Below are 26,644 nucleotides of genomic sequence, written 5' to 3'. Positions count from 1 at the left end.
AAGTAATTAAGACGTGCTCCTGGTCCTCAAAATGCTACTTGGAAATATCTTCAGTTGTGAAAAAGGGTGTTTCTGACTCTTTGTCCTTATTGAGTTCCTTTGTTGGTCTAGAATTAAGAAGCAGTTTTATTATTTGAAGTTCATCTCCAAAGAGAACTTAAACACCCAGAAGGGGCATGCTGTGTGCACAAGAGAGTCATGTTCACAACATAGGTTGATGGAAATCCATGAACTGGAATTGGGGTGTATGAACCAGCCATCTCCTGTGGGTTGGGATATACCCAAAGAATTAGTGAACCCATGTTTGGTCCTGCAAGGTTGAGAGTCAAATTCTAGATGATCCAGTAGCCCCAGTGACTTCGTCAAAGCAGAAAAGGGCAGGCAACAACAATGAAGAGTGAGACCCCAATCTTTATTCACCATAAAAGGATTTTTTTTGACATGTTAGTAAGCAGTCTTTGTTTATTGAGTATAAGACTACATGTATTCCACTACGAGTCTTAAAGACGGACAGATGACATGTGCTGTCAATTCTGGGCTTTGCTGGAGTTCTCCAGGAGCAGCAATGAGCTGAGGAGTCTTGTGTAAGGCCTTTATTGAGGGGAACTCTCAGGAGATGGGGAAACAGGAGTAGGAGTGAGTGGGCTGAGATATGTCCCCCAAAAGGATATGTTGAAGTCCTAATCCTTGTACCTGTGACTGTGACCTTGTTGGGGAATAGGTTTTTTCTTTGAATATAGTATCAATTAGGTCATACCAGATGAGGATGGGATCTGGTCTAACTCTCTTAGTGGCTTACACAAGGGGAGAACAGACATGGAGGGAGAATCACACACACAGGAGGAAGAGAGAAGCCATGTGACAACAGAGGCAGATGCATTGCTAGTAGCCGCCAGAAACGAGACCTGAAATAGTTCCTCTCTGAATGCTCCCAGAAGGAACTGACATTGCCAAAGCACTGAATTCAAACTTCTGGCCTTCAGAACTGTGAGAAATTGAATTTCTGTTCTTTAAAGTCACCCACGTTGTGGTATTTTGTTATGACAACCCAAGACAACTAAGATAAGTTGCTAAGCTAGAATGTGGTCTCAGTTGAGACTAGCCTTAGCCTGAACCCACGAGAAACCAAAAGCCAAACCAAACCCATTGCCGGGGAGCTGATTTGGACTCTTAGCAACCCTACAGGACAAAGTAGAACTGCCCCATGGGATTTCCAAGGCTGCAATCCTATGGAAGTAGATTGCCTCATCTTTCTCTCTTGGAATAGCTGATGGCTTCGAACAGCCAACTTTTGGGTTAGTAGCTGAGCTCTTAATTACTGCGCCACCAGGACTCCTGAACTCATGGGAAGCGGACTCCAATTGCACCAGAGAATCCACCCCACCTTGAAGCTCAGGATTGACCTTTCTTATGTTTAGATCAGTCAGTCATTGGTGGTGGGCTGCTTGGTGGGAGGTGGTGGAGATGGAGCTTCCCAGCAAGGGCTCCAGTTTGGCTGAGGGCCGTTCTCCACAGAAGGGAGTAGCTGAGAGCCACAAGTAGACAACACCTGGGGAAGGGAGTGTTGGCAGTGAGTAACGGTGTCTGGTCTAGGCCTGCAAGTTTTGCATAGTAATTATAGTAGAGTCCCCAGGTGGTGCAAATGGTTAGGTGCTTGACCCCTGTCTGAAAGGCTGGCTGTTCGAGCCCACTCAGACGCACTTTGGAAGACAGCTCTGACTATCGACTTCTGAAAATCCTAAAGAGCAGTTCTACTTTGCACACATAGGGCCGCCATGTGTGCCAACTAACAACAACCATTACGGTAGAGTCTGGTTAGATAGTCTCCAAGCCCACTTCTTCTTCTTCTTCTTCCTGGGCACACAGTTTCTTTGCAGTTTGGTGTAGCCATGTGACTCAGTTCCAGCCCATGAAATGCAGGCAGAACGGATAATGTGCCACCTCTGGGTCTTGTCTCTGTGTAAACTGTCTTCAGAGCTCACTCTCTTTCACCTCAGCTGGGGTTCCTTTTTCTTTTCTTTTCTTTTTTTGTCTAACTGCTAGATGCAGAGGATGAATGAGTAGTGGAGGACTGTGACGCTTTAGCAGATGGAGGAACGCTACTTAGGGAGTGTCCCTGAATGAGCACAAAGAGATGCTACAGACCCAGGTTGGACTGTGACTTGAGCCAGAAGCCCATTGTTCTTATGTTAACCCACTGAGACCTCTCCGACTGTCTGCCACAGCAGGTGGCCTGCCTTGAGTCATCTAATGACTGCTCCATGTTCTAGAACAGGAACCGTTTCTGTACATTTGAATTTCTGAGTACTGCCTGTTTCCTCACTCATAATCATTTGTTCTACCCTGTGATGAGGACAAGTACATTAAGAATATTGTTACTGCTCTCACAGTAATATGGGTCATCAAAACTGGCACCATGAAAATTTATGACCCAAGATCATTATTATCCAAATTTGTTTTGGGAAACTGAGACCAGGAAGCTGTTGTCTTAGGGTCAAACAGCTCACTGTTGTTAACAAGGAGCGGGAACTCTTGGTTCTAGTTTGGTTCACGTTTCTGCTCAGCTGTTCCATGGAGAGAGGGGGCCTGGCTGGTAATGTTACACAAGAAGGAGCCCAACTGGGAACAAGCTATTTGTTGCCTGCGTACAACCACTTTCTCAACTTGTCAAGCTTTTGCTTCAGAGGATGGAGTTGGTATTAGGAAGGGCATGGGCACATTTTTTCTCTCACACACATACCACACACACACACACACACACACACACACACACACATACACACACAGAACTGGATATCATTTCACTAGCGTTCAACACTGGCTTTCTGGAAGACAGTAACTTTTAAGATTCTATTGTCCTGGGGTGGGACTGCAGGACAAGCACTGGACTACTAACCAAAAGGTGGGTGGTTCAAACCCACCAGCTGCTCCTCGGAAACTCTATACAGGGTCACTATGAGTTGGAACTGACTGGGTGGCACTTAACAACAGCAACATTGCCATTTAGAAATTTGTCGGCCATATGGAGGATCAAGAAACTCATCCCCTCTCTTTATCTATGGCAGTGGTGGGGAACATCTGGCCCCACGGGCTGTATGTTGTTGTTAAGTACCGTTGAGTCATTTCCGACTCATAGTGACCCTGTATAGAATTTCTAAGGAGTGGCTGGTGAATTTGAACCGCTGACTTTGCAGTTCAAACCAACTAGTGTGGTGGAGAATGGAGTCCTGGTGTGGCATTAGATTGAAAGGCCAGTTTGAAATGCAAGGCCAGCAGTTCAAGCTCACCGGTCACTCCTGGGAAACCCTATACAGGGTTGCTATGAGTTGGAACTAACTCGACCGCACTTAACAACAACGACAACATAATGGAGAAGAATTTTGAATATAGCATGGACTGCCAGAAGAACGAATAAATGTGTCTTAGAAGAAGTACAGCCAGAACACCCCTTACAAACAGTGATGGCAAGACTTCATCTCACATACTTTGGACATGCTATCAGGAGGGACCAGACTTTCAAGAAGACCATCATACTTGGTAAAGCAGAGAGTTGGTGATAAAGAGGAAGACCCTCAATGGAATGGACTTGGATTGACACAGTGGCTGCAGCAATTGGCTGAAACCCAAGAATGAGTGTCAGGATGGCGCAGGACCGAGCCTGTTCTGTTGTACACTTACGCACATCACCCAACAACAACAATAGTAGTGGGGGGAGACAGCAATATAGCCAGTGACAGAGACAGACATGGACTGAACCAGGGCGGATCCACTTTCTCTCCCTTCCATCACTTCTCCTTCCTTGAAGAACAGGAAATGAGAGGAGTTTGGAGAAGTGCCAGTGTCAGTTTATCAATATTCCCTCCTGGGGAGTACAGAGGAAACTTGGTCATGAAAAATGCAGCCAGGGGAAAAGGATTTACTCTCACATTGCTAACAATTTATCTTGCTTCATATTAGGGAAAAGTTAAAGTCACCCATACATTACTTAGTCAATGTTAATAAGTATTGTTTGAAGTTCACAATCTATGACACACACTTAACTGTGATAGTTAAGGGTTTGTGTCAACTTGCCTGGGCAAGGAGTCTCAGTGGTAGTAACCCCCATGATGAGATCTAATACAATATAATCAATTCCATGCTGAGATTAGCTATGAGCAGCCAATCAATTAAAAGGAAGTTTCCTTGGGGGTGTGGCGTGCAACATCTTTCATCTTACAATGATAAAAGGAGAGAGAAGTGAGCAAGAAAGAGGGACCTGCCACCACAAAGACAGAAGAGCCAGGAGTTGAGTGTATCCTTTGGAACTGGGGTCCCTGCCCTGTGAAGCTCCTGAATCCAGAGACAGATTGATGCTAAGATGCATCAATCTTTTCAAGGCATGCTGGGTCTACAGATGCTGAAAGAAGTCAAGGGCCTTTCTCCAGAGCTGACAGAGAGCTGCCTGGAAAGCCAGCACTCTGACTTTGAACTTCTACTCTCTTAAAGCGGTGAGACAATAAATGTCTGTTAAAGTTATATGCCTGCGGGATTTCGTCCAGCAGCACTAGAGAATTAAGTGTTGTTAAGTGCCTTCAACTTGGTTCTGACCCATAGCATCCCTGTATAGGATTTCCAAGGAGCCGCTGGGAGCTTGAACCGCCAACCTTGAGGTTCGAACTGACCTTGCAGTCCAGCGCATGAATCCACACTGCCACACCAGGACTCCGACAATAGCTCAATATAATTCATGAAAACTCTGAAGCCCAGAGAAATCAAAGAGATTTTTCCACTCTGATAGGGTAGTGGTTATGAATCGGGCTGCGAATCGCAAGGTCAGGAGTTCGAAACTACTAGCTCTTCTGCAGGAGAAACATGTGGCGTTCCACTCCCGTAAAGATTTACAGCCTCGGAAACCCTGTACAGGGTCTCTATGAGTCAGAACCGACTCCCCGGCACACAGCCACCACCAGCCATACTCCTCTTCCAAGGAGCCCTCACAGCATAGTGGTTGGTAGTGTAGTGGTTCTATGTTGGACTGCTAGCCACGAGGTCAGCAGTTTGAATCCACCAGTGAGAGAAAGATGAGGTTTTCTGTTCCTGTAAAGATTTACAGCCTCAGAAACCCTATACAGGGTCACTATGAGTTGGCACCGACTCCACGTCACATAACAACAACAATTAAAACAGCAATCATTACAGGAGCCGGTTACTAGGTGTTTCTCCTGGGGAACCATGGGATGGGTTCGAACTGCCAACCTACTATCTGAGCACTTAACCATTTGTTCCACCAGGGCTCTGTCCCTCTAGTCCTCACTTCCTTGGCTCCTCCTTCTCCCATGATGTGACTTTTCAGTCGTGTTCTTTCACTTCCCCAGTCCCATCCATTCATCAGCAGCCACCTCAGGCCCCTTCATCGAGCTTTCTGCTGGGACACTGGCTCAGGGATTCCTCTCTTCTCTAGACTCCATAGGGACCCTGTGTGGTGCTGTATGCTAACCACGAGGTCCACGGTTCAAGTACACCAGCTGCTCCTCAGAAACTCTCTACAGGGAACCAACTCAATGCACTTAACAACAACATCTTCACTTGGCTGGGGAGGGAGGGGTGTTATGAATGAAACAACAACAACAACAACCCGACACCCACAGCACTTAGCCAGAAGTACACAGTGTAGCACTTAATTATTCATTATGTGTTAGTGTTGGTTTTGCTGCTTCTATTAGTTTTATATTTTCCTTGGGGTTGCAGATTTCTTGAAAGAACACACCTATGTATATGGATTTGTTGGTGGTGGTTGTGTCCCATTGAGTCAATTCCGACTCATTGACCCTGTATAGGATTTCTGAGACTGTAAATCTTTATGGGAGCACTCCGAAAGCCTCCTTCCTCCCTAGTAGCAACTGGTAGATTCAAACTACTGACCTCGTGGTTTAGCAGCCCAGCTCTGTAATCCACTACGCTACCAGGGCTGTTTTGGGTGTGTGTGTGTATATCTATATCTATATATGTTGTTATGTGCTGTGGAATCGGTTTCGACTCATACCGACCCTACACAAGGTTTCCGAACCTCATCTTTCTCCCGTGGAACCGCTGGTAGTTTCGAACTGCTGACCTTGCGGCTCGCAGCCCGATTCATAACCACTACGCTACCAGAGCTCCAGAACTCCAGAAGGGCCACAGTAAATGCTTCCTCTTCCACCAATACATGTTGATTGAATGATGGATTGATAGGCACAGATGGGAGACTGCCTACCCATCTCTGCAGTATATGGAGCTTAATAAATATCTGTCATGTTTCTTAAACTGAGTTGAGTAATGAAGAAGGTTAGTGTTGAACCCAGTATCTCACTGAGCAAATCATATCATCTCTGCGTCTGTTTTCTCATCTGCAAAATGGAGAATTACTGTGTATAAAATTATGCGAAAGTGCTTTGAAACCAATCACTATGTAAATGACGTTGTTGTTGTGGTGAAGTGGCGTTGAATGGATTCCAACCCATAGTGACCCTATATAGGGTTTCCGAGGAGCAGCTGGTGAGCTTGAACCGCTGACCTTGCAGTTCAAATGGCTTTTGCAGTCTGACGCATTAACCCACTTAGATAGATATTATTGTATCTCACAGTTCCTTTGCTACTAGTGACAGGGGACAGTAGGGCTTGGTGCGGATCATGGAGAAGGGATCGCTATCTAACAGTCTGCTCGAATGATGGCCATTTGCAGGAAAGCCTGAGTGCACTGGAAAGGTTGTGGTTAGTTGCTATCTAACTGGCTGCTACTCATGATGACCTTATGTACAACAGAAGGAAACATTGCCTGGTCCCATGTCATCTCCATGATCTTTGATATGTTTGAGTCTACTGTATTAATCCATCTCATTGAGGGTTTCCCTTGTTTGTACTGACCCTCTACTTTTGCACCAGACTGCAAAGCCGTTTGAACTGCAAGGTTGGCAGTTCAAGCTCACCAGCTGCTCCTCGAAACCCTATACAGGGTCATTGTGGGTCGGAACTGACTCGACGGCACTTAACAACAACAACTTTACCAAAGAAGATGTCCTTTTGTAGTAATTAGTCTTTTCTGATGATGTGTCCAAAATAAGCAAGTTGCAGTTTCACTATCATTTCTGGTTATATTTCTTCTAAAATGGATTTGTTCATTCTTCTGGCAGTCTACGTATATTTAATATTCTTCACCAACACCGCAATTTGAACACATAAATAACTCTGTCTTCCATATGCATGATCTAACTTTTGCATGCATATGATCTGATTGAAACAACCATGGTTTGGGTCTGATGCACCTTAGTCATCAAAACGGATGGATGGATGGATGGATGGATGGATGGATGGATGGATGGATGGATGGATGGGTGGGTGGATGGTGGACTGGAAAGGTAGGAAGAGAATAAGCATTATCTCTCGGCTTCTGGTTTTCCTTAAGGAACTAAGATGATCTTGAGCATTTGAGTTATATTTAAATTTTTGCTGATATGAGAAATTGTGTAAAATACAAAGGTGTTAAGAGTTTGAAATCAAAATTCACAAACTAAGCCTTCACTGCTTCTAACTTATCTTATCAATATCAATAACTTATCTTTTCACTAGCTTCTCCCGAAGCCTATTGATGCCTTGGGGAGCATGGTGGCTCCAGACGAGAAGCACTGGACTGCTAACTACAAGGTCCACAGTTGGAGCCTGCCACCCGCCCTGAGGGAGAAAAGTAAGGCTTTCTGCTCCAGAGAAGATTTAAAGCATTGGGAATGCTATATAGTGTTTGCTATATACAGGGTTGCTATGAGTTGAAACGGACTCTTCACAACAACATTGATGTCTTAAATTTCTCCTGGCAGGTCTGAATCTTTCATTTCTTTAGATTGCAAAAGAGAAACACTGCCATGGCCATCCTTAATAAGACTGGCATAGTTTTCCTTTTCCTTTCTTATATACCTCTCTACCATTATCCCTTTTTTCGTTTTCATTGTTACCATCTCCTGATTATCTTTCCTTCTCATCTTTTTCTGTCCTTGATCCTTATTTTAGTTGGCTACAATACCAAGGTATATTTATTTATTATCATCAGTGGCATTTCTTGAGATGTCTTTTGTTTTCTATTTTGTACTTATTTATCAAAATAAATTATTTTATTTTGATTGTTGTTGGGACTATATGAGGGGGCTTCAGACAACTTGCGGAAAAAGTCCATTACCTTTCAATTGAATTTCTTCATGAATTTTTTGAAGCTCTCTTGTACACAGCAAAAGCACGCACCAATTCAAGTTTTTACATCAACAGTTTAGCGACGCTGATTTCATTCTTGAATTGTGCAACCATTCTCATCCTCCTGTTCTGAGTTCTTCCTCCCATACTAATTGTTTCTGTTTTTAATTAAAACTACTTGGGGGTGAACAATTGCTTTAAGTCTTTATTAAAGCAATTGCTGAAATGGATTTTTTAAAAAAATGTTGCTTAACCTTGGGCTACTTTCTTTTCCCCTTTAGGCTAATGTTTACCAGCTAAACTTAATTATGTTGGTGCAATCCTTTTCAGGAACACTGATATTTTAAGAGAGAACTTTAGAGCAAGAGATGCAAGTATGCAGGCCGAATGATGGATTTTCAAGTTGGTAGTGGGGTAAACATTTCCTTCCAGTGGAATCTTTTTGAGACATTTTCTTAAAAGTGGCTAGAGCACTAGTCAGGGGAACTGAGAGTGGAGTAAACACATTTGAAAAACAGAGTGTGCAAACTTTAGAATGGAGAGGGATGGTGGGGACATGCATGGGCAGGTACTGAAGATGTAGATTCTACTGTTGACTTTGGTGTGAACTTGTACAAATTTTGTACCTTAAAAAAAAATTTTTTTTTTAAACCACATGACATTTTCCCAGGAAAAAAACCCACTTCCTTTAGGGGTGCAAATCCTCTTACTGAGACCTGTATTTTCAGGTTCTAGCTGATAAACGTGTTACCTGTTGCCTTCTAGTCAATTCCAATCATAGATACTTTATGGGACAGAATACAACTGCCCTATAGAGTCCTGGAGTGGCGCTGCGGATTAATGCGCCAGACTGCAAAGCCATTTGAACTGCAAGGTCAGCGGTTCAAGCTCACCAGCTGCTCAGGGTCACTGTTGGTCGGAATTGACTCCACGGCACTTAACAACAACATAGAGTTTCAGACTGCCGCATCTTTTCCTCAGGGAGTGGCTGGTGGGTTTCTTGGTTCGTTCCATCCATGAATGGAGGTGCAAATGAAACAGCCCAGTTTCCTAATCTGTAAAACAAGGGATTTTATCTCCAAAATGGGCTTTTTTGGTTCTCTTTGTTGTTGTTAGGCGCCTACTGATTTCAACTCTTAGTGACCCCAGGTGACTGAGTAGAACTGCCCTAGGGTTTTCTTAGCTGTAATCCTTACGGGGAGCAGATTACCAGGTTTTTCTCTTGAGGAGTCCTTGGGCTGGTGAAAGGCCAACCTTGCACTTTGTTCCTAGTATTTAGTCGTATCCCATGTTATCCTTTCAAGCTCAGGGTTGAAGGCTTCTCCAAAAAGTAGCTCAATCCAGTGGCCATTCTGACCACTCTGGGGAGTCACTGGAACCCCGTACAGCTTTGCAGGGCTGAAGCAGCAGTACTATGGAAAGGAGGAAATCGACGTTAGTGGGTCAAGTCCCCTTTCTGGGAAGGGCCTGGTGCGGCGTAGGCACCACATCGGCTCCACCCTTCCCCACCTCTGAAATCGCCCTCTTGCTCCGCTGAGCCCAGCTGGTCGTAATCCAGCTCCGCGCGGCTGCAGCGCAGGTGGGCGCGGCCCGGGGCAGGTGGGCACGGCACGGGGCGGGCGGTCGGGTTCGCAGGTGAGGGGTGGTGGCGGGCGGCGCACTGGGAGCTACCTGGCGCAGGCGGGGCGGGCGCCCCCGGGCGGTGATTGGCCGGCGCGCGCCCGTCTCCATGTGCCGCGCAGCGGAGGCACAACATTCAAGCCGGGGTGGGGCGCGCGCCTGAGGAAGCGGCGGCGCAGCGGCAGCTGTGGGGCGTGGGGGCGGCGGCGCGGCCGGTCCTGCAGGCCATGGAGGCGGCGGGAGGGGGCGGCTCTGGGCCGCCGCTGCTGTTAAGCGACGCCGAGCAGCAGTGCTACTCAGAGCTATTCGCGCGCTGCGCCCGCACAGCTGCCGTGGGTCCCGCCTTACCTTCCGAGCCCGCCCGAGCGCTTCCCAGCACGGTCACAGCGGCCGCTGGCCCCGTGGCCGACCTGTTCCGGGCGTCGCAGCTACCCGCTGAGACGCTGCACCTGGTAGGTCTCCGCAGCCCCTGCGCCGGGGAGGACCGTGTCTGTGGGGACTTGGGGGTGGTGGTGGTGGTACTGGCGACAGGGTGGCCCCAGGGGTCCGGAGGCCACAACCAGGTGGCAGAGATGGGGCTCAGCAGCCTAGAAGAGGATGGCGGCGACGCCCTTGGCCCCTGGGGACACCCAGCCTCCTCCGCAGCTCAGCCCCTGGAGATAGGTTGACATTCCCCTTTCCACTCAGCCATTTCTTTGGCTCTGCAGCCGCCCCGACCCAAAGTTTGCCTGGTTCTGGAAGTGGTGTTTGTTTTGGCTGGTATCTGGGTTAACCTCTGCTCGCCTCTCCTGCCCCTCCCTCCCCTGGGTGGGTGGAGGTGCTCGGGGTGCCTTACTGGGATTGGAACTTGAAGGATATGTGTGTGTTTGTAGGGCTGGTGGCCCAGGACTAAATGTTGCGCTCTCTGTGGACTTGTGCTGCATATAGTAGCATCGCTACTAGTAGGTACATTGTGCACTCACCTATTTCAGGAGATTAGCCTGAAACTGGAAAACCTAATGACAAGCTTCAGGGCAGGGGCACTGGGCAAAAGGACTTCTATCAAGTTAAAGCCAGCCTTGCCTTTGGGGTGGATACCAGTCGTCCACTGTTCAAGGCAGTTGTAGCTTGCGATCTTAACATTACTTGGACTTGAAATAGAATTGGAAGGAAACGGGTTAGTTACATAGTTCCCTCTTTTTGCCACTCCCAACCTGGAAAGGAGTCCTGGTGTGGCGCTGTGGGTTAATGCGCCAGACTGCAAAGCCGTGTGAATTGCAAGGTCGGTGGTTCAAGCTCACCAGCTGCTCTTCGAAAACCTTGTCTATACAGGGTCTCTATGGGTTGGGATGGACTCAACGGTACTTAACGACAAAACAACCTGGAAAAGAAGGAGGGGGGGGGGAAACAGCAGATGCTGTTTTGTGCTTTCTTCCGAGAAAGATTATTTGATACGCACTGCCATTGGATGCCACCAGCACTTCATGGTGATAGGGTTCTGAATATCACAATCCTTGGTTTAGCAGTTATTAACACCAATCGCATACCTAGAATGATGACTGGTATTTTAAGTCTAGTTCCAAAGGAGTATTTGAGGGTTTCATAGTACACTTGCAGTAGTGCTATTTGCAGGCATTTTTACTCATTTAAGACGGTCTGTGGTCTTTGCTGTTTTTAATGTGCGTATGCCCATATGTTTGTGCCATTGCTGTTGGATTATGTCAAGTCGATTCTGATGCCAACTCATAGTGACGGCTGCAAGATACAGTAGAATATGCCGTAGAGTTCCTGTGCTGAAATTGTTATGGGAGCAGATGGTCAGGTCTTTTGTCCTGCAGAGTTGTAGGTGGGTTCCAACCGCAGCAGAGTGATTAACCATGGCATCACCAGGGCTCCTTGTCATCTTTTAGAATTTAGGATTTCTGTAAATTTTATTAGTATTCGGACACATTAGCACAGCTATATGTGCCCAAAGAAGGCCACATTATGAAGGTTGGTTCTGCCTCTTCTGTTGAGCAGTTGAGCTGGGGTGCCTCAGTTTATCCATCTGTTAAATGGTAGCATGGCTTTCCTGTTCGTTGAAGCACTTTGTATAAATTACTCTGAAGTCATCAGAGAGAAAGTTACGTCTTAAAACACAAACCATAGCTATTACAGGCAGCCCCTCAAACCCCCCGGAGGATACTAAAACCAAACAACCAAATGTACTGCCGTCAAGTTGATTCACTCTCATAACGTCATAGGACAGAGTAGAACGACCCCATAGGGTTTCCTAGGCTGTAAATCTTTATGTGAGCAGACAGCCTGAGCTTTCTCCTGCGGAGTGGCTGGTGAGTTTGAACCGCCAACCTTGAAGTTAGCAGCCCAACACTTAACACCCTCTATTACCAGGGCTCCTTCCAAGTGCAGCATATTTGTTGTGTTAGTTATTTCCCTGGGGTCCCTGGATGGTGCACAAAGTTAACACACTCAGCTGCTAACTGAAAGGTTGGTGATTCAAACCCTTCCAGAGGTGTCTTGGAAGACAGGCAGTCCTGGCGACCTGCTTTTCGGAAAGGTCACAGCTCTGGAAACCTGATGGAGGGCAGTTCTCCTCTGAATCATATTGGGGTCTCCATGAGTTGGAATTGACTCGACGACAACTGTTTTTTCACTGGTAGCTACTTCCCAGCGGCAAGAGAAATCAGTGACGGAGGCACACAGCCAATCTCTGGTCACTGGGGACTTGTTAAGACGTAGTTTATTGTCAGTAGTACATTGAGTGTGTTGAGTGGAGGTGGGCAAATTCAAGGTGAATGCATTGAATAATTCCTCCGCATTTGGGGAGAGGGCTTTCCTGGTATTAGAATCTATGCTCCTTAAAAGTACCTGTGATTTAAAAAGAACCCAAGGCACAATGCTTTGCACAGATGAGTCATAGTCTTGATTTCCAGTTGAACTATGCTTGCCAAAGACTGCCTCAGAGAGTGGCAGAAGGGAGCCTGTCTTGAAGCGGGTCAGAGCGATTCTCTGAGGGTTTTAAGCTCCCTTTTTCAACCCAGCAAAACAAAACACCTTCTTCCCCTTCAGCCTGATAAAATGACAACAGGCCAATATTCTACATACAGATGAACAGGAACATTAAGGCATTCGGTAAATGTTACCGGAAGAGGTGAAGACAAAGGTAGCTCCGGGCTACCACTTGATTTTCCCCAGCACAGTGGTGGTGTCGTGTGTCTGGGCTCTAGTGTATGTGCTCCACTGATTTGCACAACCTCAGTGTGTATTAAGCAGTTGTGAAAACATAGACGTTAAACAGGCACCTGTAAGTGTAGACTCAAGTGGTCCAACAGGTATTACTGCTCAAATCAGGGTGGCACTAACCGGCTTAGGTAGTTTCTATGGTAACAGCCAGGTTTTTCTCTTAATAAAACAAAAAACAAACAAACCCACTGCTGTCCAGTTGATTCTGACCCATAGCGACACAATAGGACAGAGTAGAACTGTATTTTAGGGTTTCCAATCTTGATGGAAGCAGACTGCCACATCTTTCTCCCTCGGAGCAGCTGTTGGGTTCAGACCACCAACCTTTTGGGTAGCAGCCAATCACTTTAACTGCTGGGTCACCAGGGCTCCTTAATAGCATGCAATGAAGAGTAACATGATATTCCTGGAAGGAGAGAATCTTACCTGAAATAAATATTCTGTCAAAGTACTTAATTTTGTCTCCTCCTCAAAGTAAAAAAATAAAAAAATAAACCTCAACACTTATTAACTTTGTCCTAGAATTGGGCCTACAGAGTTATCTTTGGGATTTTTTTGTCAGTTAACTTATGTTTTAATGCATCACGTTGTTAGTTGTTAGGTGCTGTCAAGTTTGTTCCAAGTCATCAACAGAGCAGAAGCCTGCTCGTTCCTGCATCTGCCTCCTAATTGTTAAGTTTGAGCCCATTGCTGCTGCCACTGTGTCAGTCCACCTTATTGGGGATCTTCCTGTTTCATTGACTCTCCACTTTCCCAAATAGGATGGCCTTCCTTCTCCAGGGACTGGTTCTTTCTGATGACATGTTCAAAGTATTAGGGATTCAGTCTCACCATCGTCACTTCTAACAAGCAATCCAGATGGACTACTTTTTTTTTTTTTTTTAACTTTTTATTGTGAATTGAGTGAAGATTTACAGAGCAGCAGATCATTATTTTTACATTCAACAAATCCTAGACTTTGCTTTAGTACATGATTGCAATCCCCACCATGTATGGAGCTCTCGTAGTGTAGTGGTTACGAATTGGGCTGCGAACCTCACGGTCAGCAGTTCGAAACTACCAGCTGTTTTGCAGGAGAAAGATGAGGCTTTCTGCTCCCGTAAAGATTTACAGCCTCGGAAATCCTGTACAGGGTCGCTATGAGTCCGAACCGACTCCATGGCACATAACAACAACAACAAATCTCCACCATGTACCAACAGTTAACAGCATTTACCTCTACTCACTTTCATTATTGTATTCCTCCCTGTGTCTCCTGATCCTGTCATCTTTCCTCAGCTAGCCTCACCTGTCACCCATGTTAACATGTGTCTCTTCTCTAGTCCTTGAATAATTTTCGTTCTCCCTTCCTCCCCTGTAACCATTGTCGATTGTTTCCTTGATCAAGAACCGCCCCCTTTTTTGAAAAAAAAAACAAACATTTTTTACAACTCTAGTCTAATTCAGTGTTTGTCCTTTTGTGATTGACTAAGTTCAGTCAGCATAGTTCAACCATGTTGTGAGGTGTTTGACAAATTCATCATTACTCTAATGTTTTGGAATTCCATTGTGTGTATGCACCAGAGTTGGCTTATCCATTCTTCTGTTGATGGGTATTTAGGCTGTCTCCATGTTTTTGGCATGTCTCTTGTAGACAGCACATTGAAGGATCCTGTTTTCTTATTTCTTCTGCTCTTTATGTCCCTTGACTGGTACATTTAATCTATTTATATTTAATGTAATTATCAATAAGTATCTATTGATTGTTGTCATTTTTCTGTTTTGTTTTTTTTTGTGTGTATGTGTGTGGATTCTTTGTTCCACATAATTTTGTATGCTGAGTTCATTTTGTTTGTGGGTTTTGTTTTCATTTCTATTATGTTAATGTTTACTAAATCTTTCTAATTTTCTTGTTTTGTTTTGATGTACAGGCATGTTATTTTTCTTTGAGATTGCCCTGTAATTTAGTAACCTTTTTCCCTGCTTAAAACAATTTCTTTTATCTTGAAATCTATTGGATTTCTTTGACATTTGGAAGTTCTGTATCTACACTATTCCCTCTTTTTGCTTTGTAGTTGAGTTCATTATACATTGATATCTCTGGTTCCCTATTTTCAGTCTTGTAGGTCTGTTTTACTTTAAATACTTCTATATCTGGATTGAGTTCTAGGTGGTGTTGTCATGTATGGTGAGCTCCAATTGTTGTCTGCTGTTGTTGGTTGCAGTCCAAAGAACACGCTTTAGAGCTTTTTGTAAAGTTGATCTGGTTATTAACAAATTCCTTTAATTTCTGTTTATCAGGAAATGCCCTAATTTCACTGTCATATTTGAGGGACAGCTTTGCTGGGTTTATGACTCTTGGCTGGCAATCGTTTTCTTTGAGTTTTATATATGCCATTCCACTGCCTTCTTACCTGTGTCCGTAGTTTCTGCTAAGAAATCAGAGGTTAGTCTTATTGGTTTTCCTTTGTAGACAATTTTTCATTTTTCCCAAGCTGCTCTCAGGATTCTTTCCCTGCCTTTGCTTTTTGGAAAGTTTATGATATATCTTGGTGATTTTCTTTTGGGATCTGCCCTATTTGGGTTCATCCAGCTTCTTGTATGTTTATCTTTTCATCTTTCATGATGTTAGGGTAGTTTTCTTCCAACAATTCTTAGATAATTTTTACTGTGCTTGTCTGTTCCTGTTCTGGAATTAACGATCCCCTGTAAGTTGTTCCTCTTCATGGTGTCCCATATAACTCTTAGGCTTTCTTGGGATTTTTTTTTTTTTTTTCTGATTGTTCTTCTAGCATACTAGTATCATGAGATTTCTCTTCAACCTTACTTATTTGGGCTTCCATTGCTTCGCATCTACTCCTTTGCCTTTTTCAATGTACTGTCCGTTTCTGAGATCTTTGTAGTAACCTGGATTTCATAATTTGCGTTCAGTTTGCCTATCTGTTCTTGTTCTGTTTTCCTGAATTCTTCTAAAGTTTTTATTGTGTTGTTCTTGTTTTCCTTGATCTTTTTTTTTTTTAATGTTTTATTGTGAATTATGTGATACTTTACATGGGAGAACATTAGTTTGACATTCATCCTATCGTATATCATTTCCTTGATCTTTCGAAGGTACCTAATTATCATTCTTTTGAATCTTTTTCAGTTAGTTCTATTACCTTTTCTTCTCAGAAACATTGTCTGGTTCTGCATCATGGTCATTTGTTTGAGCTATCCTCTCTTGTTTCTTTGTGTGAGCCAAAATTGTCTGTTGTCTCTGGGGTATTGTTAGGTTGTCATCTTTGTAAAAACAGTGTAGTTATTGGACTTGGAGGGGAGAAATCTCTGGGGGGGGGGCTCCTGTAATTCCAGAAGCTCCTCAGGTGGTTTTTGGAAGGGCTAGGACAGCAGAGTTCCTGGCCCTAGAGGGAGTTTCTATCTACCTTGGTGTTATTTGTATTCAGGGCACTCAGTCTGGAAGTAGTTCAATGGGGCTCCTTGATGGAGCTGGTTTCAGTGTCTTAGGACCACAGGGAAACTGACGGCAGGGTGACTGATTATATACTCTTGTGGTTGCTCTGTGGGTTTTGTAGATCTGGAGCCAAGCCCACCTGAATCCAAGCACCAAAGCTGCGCAGCCAGCCCCTACCTCAAGTTGGCATGGCTCCCAACCATGTGGCTACAAACCATGTGACTCCGAACTCCCTCCCAGAGATCGGGGTCTGTGCTGAGGGTAGATGAGGGTGGGTGCTGGCCACACTCTGGTCACCAGAGGAATGTGGGGAAAAAAAGAAGAAATCACACCTTTGCTGCCGCCCCCACAAAGCTGCTCTGCCAGGCTGTCCTCCATGGCCAAAGCTGTTCGCAAGATGGGTGATTTGTGTCTGGCTAGCTGTTCACCAGTCAGTCGACTCTCTTGCTGTCCCTGCTTGGCCTCTTCTTCCAGCAAGTACTCCATCCACCTCTCTAACCTTTTCCCTGAAGTTCAGGGTAACAGAATTTTCATCTGTGTCCGATTTATTTTGCTTCTCATATTTTTTTTTTTGTTGATGGTCCATATAGTGCTTCTACCTAGTCTGTCATCTGGCCGGAAGTCCCCCAGTCATACTTCTTCCAAACAAATTTATTTATTCTTCTGGCAGTCCATGATACTTTTAAATAAATATTCTTCACCAAAACCATCATTCAACTGTATCTATTCTTCTCTGGTTTTCCTTACTCATGCATAAGAGACAATTGAAAATACCTCATGTCTTAGTTCTCAAAGTGACATCTTTGCTTTTGAAGACTTTAAAAAGGTCTTTGCTGCAGATTTGCCTAATACAATACATCATTTGATTCCTTGACTGCTGCTTCTATGAGCATTGATTGCAGATCCAAGTAAAATGAAACCTTTGATAACTACAGTCTTTTCTCCATTTATCATGATGTTATTTATTGGTCTAGTTGTGAGGACTTTTGTTTTTTCACACTGAGGTACAATCCATACTGAAGGCTGTAGGCTTTGATCTTCATCAGGAAGAACTTCAAGTCCTCTTTGCTTCCATTAAGCAAGGTTGTGCCGTGTACCTATTGCTGCAGATTGGTAATGAATGAGCCTCCAATCCTGCTGCCACATTCTTCGTCATATAGTCCAGTTTCTTGAATTATTTATTCAGCATACAGATTGAATAAGTATGATGAAAAAATATGACCCTGGTCATATATTTCCTGACTTTAAACCACACAGTATCTCTTGTTCTGTTAGAACAACTGCCTCTTGGTCTGTGTATAGATTCCTTATTCTTTGCAGTGTTATCCATAGTTTGTTATGGTCCATAGAGTCAAATGCCTTTGTATAGTCAATAAAGCAGAAGTAATCATCTTTCTGGCATTCTTTGTTTTAGCTAAGAGTCATCTGACGTCAGCAATGATATAGTTTGTTCCCCATCTTCTGAATCCAGCTTGAATTTCTGGCAGCTCCTCGTCAATGTACTACTTCAACCGTACATCATAATGCATAACAGTAGCCTATTTTTAAAGGCTTTTTGGTCTCTAGCGTATTTATCTGACCTCATTTGATGATTTATTCTTAGAAGCTGGACTCGAGTACTAGGTGGCAAAAATGGTCGAATGAAACACTTTTATGCTAGAAAAAAAATATGAATGTTTGAGGAATAGAGAAATCATTTTTGTTTAATTTTTCAAGATTGTTAGAGACATTGGTTCCCCAGTTTGTGCAATATTTCCTTGGTGTCCTAAGGGTGGTGTTTTTTTTTAGCAGGCGTATAGCGTGGTGGGAAACAGAAGGTCTGGGTTTAAAAAAAAAATAATAACCATGTGACTTTGGACTCTGGTTTTCTCATCTCCAGAAAAATGTATTGTAGATCAGAGGCTGGGAAACTTGCTCTTTAAAGAACTAGGTAATAAGCATTTAAGAATTTGCAGGTCATTTGGGCTCCATGACAACGATTTCACTCTCAGTACTCAGCTGCCTTAGGGTGGGTGGGTCCCAGTTTCCTAGCCCTTGTTGGAGATGATTCTTATGGGGCGTTTTTCTGGCCCTGGGAGATTGTTTGTAGAGAGATTGATTGCAATTATTTCCCTGTCTGGACCCCATCCCTTCCCAATGTAACTTGGCATCTCTGCCCACCATGAGCCATCTCTGTGAATTTCTTTGACCAATACCATGTGGTGTGGCCATCATGGTGGGTCAGTTTGCAGCCTGAACCTCCAGACACTTCCACACTCTCTACCAAGAATCCTTTACCACCATGAGATGAGGTCTGGGCTATCCTGTTGCAGGATGAGAGACCACGTGAAACAGAAACATCCCTGTTACTCCCTGTGGGAACTTGGGCACCATAATTTCCCTCCCTGTGCTTCCATTTCCTTAGTTGTAAAATGCCGACAATAAGATCACCTATCTCGAAGGGTTGCATGAGAATTAAATAAGTTAAGATTTAGAAATTGCTTAGAGCAGTGCTGGCATGCAGTATGCTTAAAAGTGTTAAATATATTGTCAGGAGAAGCAGGGTCACATGGAATCAAGTGATGCCTGATGCTGCCCCTTGCAAGCCAGGTACTTGACTCTGGGAAAATAAGGATAAAATTGGGTGGTAGTTGGGATTGAGAAGGGAGCTCTACTAGCATAGTGGTTACGAATCGGGCTGCTAATCTCATGGTCAGCAGTTCGAAACTACCAGCTGTTCCACGGGAGAAAGATGAGGCTTTCTGCTCCCGTAAAGATTTACAGCCTCAGAAACCCTGTACAGGGTCACTATGAGTTGGAACTGACTCCATGGCACATAACCAACCAACCAACCAACCAACCAAGGGCTTGAGAAACCCTGTTGGCTCAGTGCATTAAGCATTGGTTGCTAAAAGGTTTGAACCCACTTGTGGGAGAAAGATGTGACAGTCTCTTTTCATAGCAATTTACAGCCTTAGAAACCCTTCTGGTCAGTTCTACTCCTATAGGGTCGTTATGAGTTGGAATCAAGTTGACAGCAGTGGGTTTGTTTTGTTATGTTGAATGCCTAGCACACACCAAATGCTACTGGTTATTCTTTTGGTGGCCAGTTTACTTTTTGTCAAATCTAAAGGACACGTTGTTGGGAGGTACCAATCAGAGTATTGATAAAAGTAATTATGTAAATATAGTCACACTACATATTTGAGTCTGTTGTGTGTTGGGCACTGTCCTAGGTACTGAAGTTACTTCTCTGATTAAACAAAAATCCCTGTCTTCATGGAGCTTACATTCCAATGTAAACATTTTATTCTTCAGAGGTTGGTTTGTTTGGTAAGGAAAAAAAAAGATTTACCTTAAATTGGCACATCTTAGGGGGCTTGTTTTATATTAATTAAATTAATAAGCTATATTGACTCCTTTAACATATGGATCATTTAGTTTACTGGGCATGCTGTGTAATTTTCAAATTGTCATTGCAAGTGGTTTTCATTTTTACAGTAGTTAATTCTTGGACCTTGTTGTTGTTGTTAAGTGCTGTCGAGTCGGTTCCGACCCATAGCGACCCTGTACAGGGTTTCTGAGGATGTAAATCTTTACGGGAGTAGAAAGCCTCATCTTTCTCCCGCGGAGCAGCTGGTAGTTTCGAACCGCCGACCTTAAGGTTCGCAGCCCGATTCGTAACCACTACGCTACCAGAGCTCCTTGGACCTTAAGTTGTGAAAAACAGTATATTCAGTATTATCAGAGGGAAATCGTTCAATGGGATAAAAACCCAAGGAAGTAATGTCTGATTATTTAAGCAGCCTTGATTGAGGTAAACAAGTACAATAAAGCTGTGGAAAGTAGAAGATATTTCATAAACTGTGTACACAGCCTTACTTCTGGGAGGAGGTAATTGTTTTGAAAGTTTCCTATGCATCTGTTTAATCACTAAAGAAAATGATCTGGTAGAAGACAACATTCTTGCGAACTTTTTGCAATGTCAGATTATTAGCCAGAATGATTTTTTTTTTTTTAAATGGAAGTGAAATGTCCTATGTTTGCATTTTTAGATCATATTTTCTAACACTAAGAAAGAGGCCAGCACTAAAACCCATCCACTGCCATCGAATGTACGAGGACTTGTAGTATAGGGTTTCTGAGGCTGTAAATCTTCACAGCAGCAGAAAGCCTCATCCTTCTCCTGTAGAATGGCTGGTGGGTTTGAACTGCTGACCTTTTGGTTAGCAGTCTAGCATCATCAGGGTTCCGTATATACTAAAACAGTAACTAGGAATACAGGCTGTTTCTGCTGTTTGTGATTGTCGGCTTTCTTTTATTCTTAAAGAGAATGCATGATGGAGGATCACAGAAGTGCTAGAGCCAAACCATTGTCTGATTAAAATAGTTGATTGTTGTTGTTGTGAAGTGCCGTCGAGTTGGTTCCAACCCATAGTTGACCCTGAATAGGGTTTCCAAGGAGTGGCTGGTGAGCTTGAACCACTAACCTTGCAGTTCAAACCGACTTTGCAGTCTAATTAACCCACAGTCCCACAGCAGGACTCCAAAACGGGTGGCAAACCTTTTTCTGCCAAAATTTGTAACATCATTTGTGGGCTATACAAATTATCAGTTTAAAAATTATCCTGCTTTATTTGGTCAAACATTTAATTAACTCACTCCTAAAAAGAAAAAGGGGAAGACCCCCAGCGAGATGGATTGGCAGCATCAATAGGCTCAAGCATCAATGGGCTCAAGCGTGGCAACAATTGTGAGGTTGGCCCAGGATTGGGCAGTGTTTCGTTATGTTGTGCATAGGGTTGCTATGAGTCAGTACTGACTCCATGGCATCTAACAATAACAACAATGTTATAGCTGGAACTGCGGTTGCCACGGAAGGGCCACCAAATGATTTTGCAGGCCTTAGCCCACAGCCTGGAGGTTTCCCCCTCCCCTGGATTAAAAGGAGGACATTTATGTTACTTGTTGACTTTTTTATAATAAAATATTTCAGATGTGCAAAACTAGAGGAATACCTAATGTCCTGGAAGACCAGTAGGATAAACACTGAATTGTGAACCCACTGGTCATTCTGTGGAAGGAAGATGAGGCTTTCTGCTCCAGCAAATATTTAAAGCCTTCTATGAGTCAGAACCAACTTGATAGCAATTAACAACAAAAAAACAAAACAAGCAAAGACTTGAGCTTAAAATCTCAGAATGTATTACCCCCAAGCAATAATGTTAGCCTATCAACAATAAGGAAGACTGTAGAAGAATTGATGCATTTGAGTCATAGTGTTGGAGGAGAGTATTTAAAGTGCCATGGGCTGACAAATGAACCAATAGATCCGTTTTGGAAGAAGTGCAGCGAGAGTGCTCCTTGGAGGCCAGGATGGCCAAACGTTGTCTCTCATACTTAGGAGTCATATGGAGTCGCTGTGGGCTAATGTGCCAGCCATAATGTTTGAACTGCAAGGTCGCTGGTTCAAGCTCACCAGCTGCTCCTTGAAAACCATATATAGGGTCGCTATGGGTTGGAATTGACTCGACAGCACTTAACAACAACAACATCCTTCATATAGTAGGACTCCTGGTGTGGCGCTGTAGGATAAGCACTGGACTGCAAACCACAAGGTCGGCAGTTCAAACCCACCAGCTGCTCCTCGGAAACCCTATAAAAGGTTGCTATGAATTGGAAACATTGCGACAACACTTAACCACATTAACAATGTCCTTCATATGCTTTATGTCCAGGGGCATTTTTTCCTCTTTTGAAATATATGTCCTTTGAGGCATATTTCCCCCCAAATAAATCAGTTCCATCTACATCAAATATTGTTGTTGTTGTGTGTCTTCGAGTTGGCCATAGTGACCCTGTATAGGGTTTCCAAGGAGTGATGGTGGGTTTGAACCACCTACCGTGTGGTTAGCAGCAGTCCAGTGCTTATCTTACAATGCCACACCATGACTCCACATTAAATGTGTGGTCTGGCAAATAACCTCTCTCCTCAATAATTTTTTTCAACATTTCAGGAAAATTACTCACAGCATTTACATCAACACCTGCTGGCAACTTCACCTTGCACTTTGAAATTATGTAAATTTGCTTTCACTTTGAAAAGATTGAACCAACCAATTATAACAGTCCCCTTCACTTACTGCACGTGCAGCTGTTAAATAATCAAAAATCTTGTGAGCCTTTTCTTGCGCTAAAATTAAGGCTGATAGGCATGTTACATTGAGTTTGATCATCTAACCAAATTGTCAATAGCCTTTCCATTTCAATAATTAAAACAGTGCGTTGCTCACTAATAATTGTAGCTTTCATTGGGGCAGAGCCTTTCACATTCTCCATTATGCTCACTTCAACCTTTAAAATTTTTCCAGTCATTGACTGAGTGATGTTGTTTTTCACTAATTCTACATTTTACTGAGCATGATGTCCTTCAGGGACTGGTTTCTCCTGAGAACATGTCCAAAGTCTGAGAAACGAAGTGTCGCCATTGTCCCGTCTAAGAAGCAATCCGTTGTACTTCTCCCCAAACAGATTTGTTCTTGTTGTTGTTGTTGTTAAGTGCCATCGAGTCGGTTCCGACCCATAGCGACCCTATACAGGGTTTCCGAGGGTGTAAATCTTTACGGGAGTAGAAAGCCTCATCTTTCTCCCGCGGAGCGGCTGGTAGTTTCGAACCACTGACCTTAAGGTTCACAGCCCGATTCGTAACCACTACGCTACCAGAGCTCCTTGTAGTCCATGCTATATTCACTATCCTTCACCAGCACCATCATTCAAATGCATCAATTCTCTGATCTTCCTTATTCGCTGTCTAACTTTCTCACAAATATGAGGTGATTGAAAATACCCTGGCTTGGGTCAGGTGCACCTTAGTCCTCAAAGTGACAGCTTTGCTCTTGAACCGCTTTAAAGAGGTCCTTTGCAGCAGATTTGCCCAATGCAGTGTGTCATTTGATTTCTTGACTGCTGCTTCCATGAGTATTGATTGTTGATCCAAGTCAAATTAAATCTTTCACAGCTTCAGTCTTTCTCCCATGTATCATGATGTTGTTTGTTGGTCCAGTTGTGTACATTTTTGTTTACGTTAGATTGAGTTATAATCCATACTGAGGGTTGTAATCTTTGATTTTTATCATTAAGTGTTTCAAAGTCCTTTTTGTTTCCAGCAAGCAAGGTTGTGTCATATATCAAAGGTTGCTAATGAGCCTCCAATCCTGCTGCCACGTTCTTCTTCATATAATCCAGTTTCTTGGATGTTTTGCTCAGCATACAGATTAAGTATGGTGAAAAGGATACAACCATGATTTACTCCTTCTCTGATTTTAAACAACTCAGTATTTCCTTGTTTTGTTCAAATGGCTGCTTTGTCAAGTTGCACATGAGCACAATTAAGTGTTCTGGAATTCCTAGTCTTTGTAATGTTATCCATAGTTTGTTGTGATCCACTCAGTTCAATGCCTTTGCATGGTTAATAAAGCACAAGTAAACATCTTTCTGGTATTCTCTGCTCTCAACTGAGAGCCATTAGACATCAGCCATGATCTCCCTTATTCCTTGTCCCCTCCTGAATTAGGCTGGGATTTCTGGCAACTCCCTGTTGATGGACTGCTGCAACCAATTTGAATTATCTTCAGCAACATTTTCCTTGCATGTGATATTAATTAATGATATTGTTCAATGATTTCCACATTCTGTTGTTGTTGTTAAGTGCCATTGAGTCGGTTCTGACCCATAGTGACTCTGAACAGGATTTCCGAGGCTGTAAATCTTTACGGGAGCAGAAAGCCTCATCTTTCTTCCACGGAGCAGCTGGTAGCTTTGAAGCCCGATTTGTAACCACAACACTACGGGCACCTTTATTTGGAACGGATATAGATATGGATCTCTTCCAGTTAGTTGGCCAGGTGACTGTCTTCCAAATTTCTTGGCATAGCCTTTGGTGCTACATCAGTTTGTGGAAACCTTTTCATTTGTGTTCCATCGATTCCTGTTTTTGTTGTTAAGTGCTCTTGAGTTGTTTCCGACCCATAGTGATCCTGTATAGGGTTTCTGAGGAGTGTCTGGTGAGTTTGAACCTCTGGCATTGTGATTCAAACATTGTGGTTATGCTACAGCACCACACCAGGACTAATGTTGAAAAAGATATTTGCATTGAAGAAGTAACCTGGCTTACCAGATTGTATCATGAGATTTCCAGTGGTTCTATCACCAGGGTCATATTTTCTAACCACCAGTCCTTGTACTTTATGTCCAACTTTCCCATTTCAATCACCGGTGGTTATCAGTGCTTCTTGATTGCATGTTTAATCAATTTCAGACTGCAGAAGTTTGTTGAACTTATTTTCTTTATCATTTTCTTTGGTGGTTGATGGGTGAATTTGAATAATTATAATGTTAACTGTCAGTTTGTCACACTGTGGTGGTTTGTATGTTGCTGTGATGCTGAAAGCTATTCCACCAGTATTTCAAATGCCGGCAGGGGCCCCCATGGCAGACATGTTTCAGCTGAGCTTCCAGATTAAGACATACTCGGAAGAAGGAGAGGAGGACTACTTCTGAATGTTTAGCCACTAAAAACCTTATGAAGAGCAGTGAAACACTATCAGATTGTACCAGCATATTGAATACTGAAACATGATGAACAGCACCAGAATATTGTCTGATACAGTGCCGGAAGATGAGCCATCAGGCTGGAAGGCACTCAAAATGCCACGGGAGATGAGCTGCCTCTTCAAAGTACAGTTAACAGTGATGACACGAATGGAGTAAAGCTTGTGGGACTTGCATTTGCTGATGGGGCTACAACTCAAAATAAGAACCAGCTGTAAGCATCCATTAATAATTGGAACATGGACCATTCAGAGTATGAATTTAGGAAAATTGGAAATTGTCAAAAATGAAATGGAATGCACAAACATTAATAACCAACGCTTTAATGAGTTGCAGTGGACTTGTATTGGCCATTTTGAATTGGAGAGTCATATGATTGACTGTAATGGAATGACAAATTGAAGAGGAATGGTGTCACATTCGCAGCTTGCATTTCCTCTTATATTTTTGGGATTCAGCCTTCTTGACAGTAGTTTATTTATGCTTCTTTAGAACAAATCTCAGTTTATTCTTACAATACTCGTCCTAATGGTGCTGTAGAGACCCTATGCCCAGGAAAAGTAGGTGGCATTGTTCTTTATTTATATAGAATATCATACATTTAGGGACTGTTCCAAACATGTATGAACAGGAAAAAGCACCTTTTATAGATAACAGAATGTACACTGATATTCTTGAGGATATGAACAGACCTTTGAGCTAATTAATTAGGCTCTCATGGGCTTTATTTTTGTCATACTTTTTAAGTAGAAAATTTAATAGAAACACATTGATAGAATAATTGACAATTCTATTCCATCTATGTTCTCACCTCCATTCCCTTCTTCTATTATCCTGAAGCAAGTCTTAGACATCATGTGATTCATAAGAGTTCATCTTTAAGGAAGGAGCCTAAGGGTTCTTAATTGAAATCCAAGTGACGTGACTCAAGAATGATCTAACAAACAAACAAACAAACAAACAAACAAACAAACAAACAAAAACCCAAACAAAAGAATGATCTAACATCATCAAACCATTGGGCAGTCACTCATGCAATGGTGCTTGGGAACTGAATGAGAATAATTGTGAGCACCAATAGGGAGATTGAAAAAATAACAAAGTGAAGATTGAGAATACAAGATGAATTTGACCACTGTTCTAGTTTTCACACTTGTAAGTAGGGACTGTCTTATTTTGTTTTTTTGTTGTTATATGCCATCAAGTTGTTTCTGACTTATGTTGTTGTTAAGTGCTCTCGAGTCGTTTTCTACTCATAGAGACACCCTGTATGAGGTTTCCAAGGAGTAGTTGGAGAGTTTGAACTGCTGACCTTGTGGTTCAAACTGAACTTGCGATCCAGTGATGTATCCTACAGTGCCACACCAGGACTCCATTCCGACTCACAGTAATCCTGTATAGTGTTTCCCAGAAGCAGCTGGTGTTTGAACTCCCAACCTAAAGTTAGCCATCTTGTGATTATCTTTTTTTTTTTTTTAAATGTTTTATTGTAAATTATGTGATAGTTTACATGGGAGAACATTAGTTTTACATTCATCCTATTGTATATCATTTCATTGCCATGGTTACAATCCCCTCCATGCATCA

The 26,644-nt window shown here is 43.2% G+C and overlaps 1 protein-coding gene across 2 annotated transcripts in view; it reads left to right on the top strand.

Annotated features, from left to right (window-relative positions):
• The first annotated feature begins 10,043 nt into the window (after positions 1–10,043).
• REPS2 (RALBP1 associated Eps domain containing 2) overlaps positions 10,044–26,644 on the top strand; it is a 284,312-nt gene continuing 267,711 nt past the window's right edge. For both annotated transcript variants that reach the window (XM_006835601.1, XM_006835600.1), the window contains exon 1: positions 10,044–10,268. In XM_006835601.1, coding sequence (XP_006835664.1) covers positions 10,044–10,268 — 225 coding nt within the window. The remainder of the gene's footprint in view (positions 10,269–26,644) is intronic.

The sequence above is a fragment of the Chrysochloris asiatica genome, unplaced genomic scaffold, assembly GCF_000296735.1.
Source record: "Chrysochloris asiatica unplaced genomic scaffold, ChrAsi1.0 scaffold00018, whole genome shotgun sequence".
In the NCBI taxonomy this organism is placed as follows: Eukaryota; Metazoa; Chordata; class Mammalia; order Afrosoricida; family Chrysochloridae; genus Chrysochloris; species Chrysochloris asiatica.
This window is presented reverse-complemented; position numbering and strand designations above follow the sequence as displayed.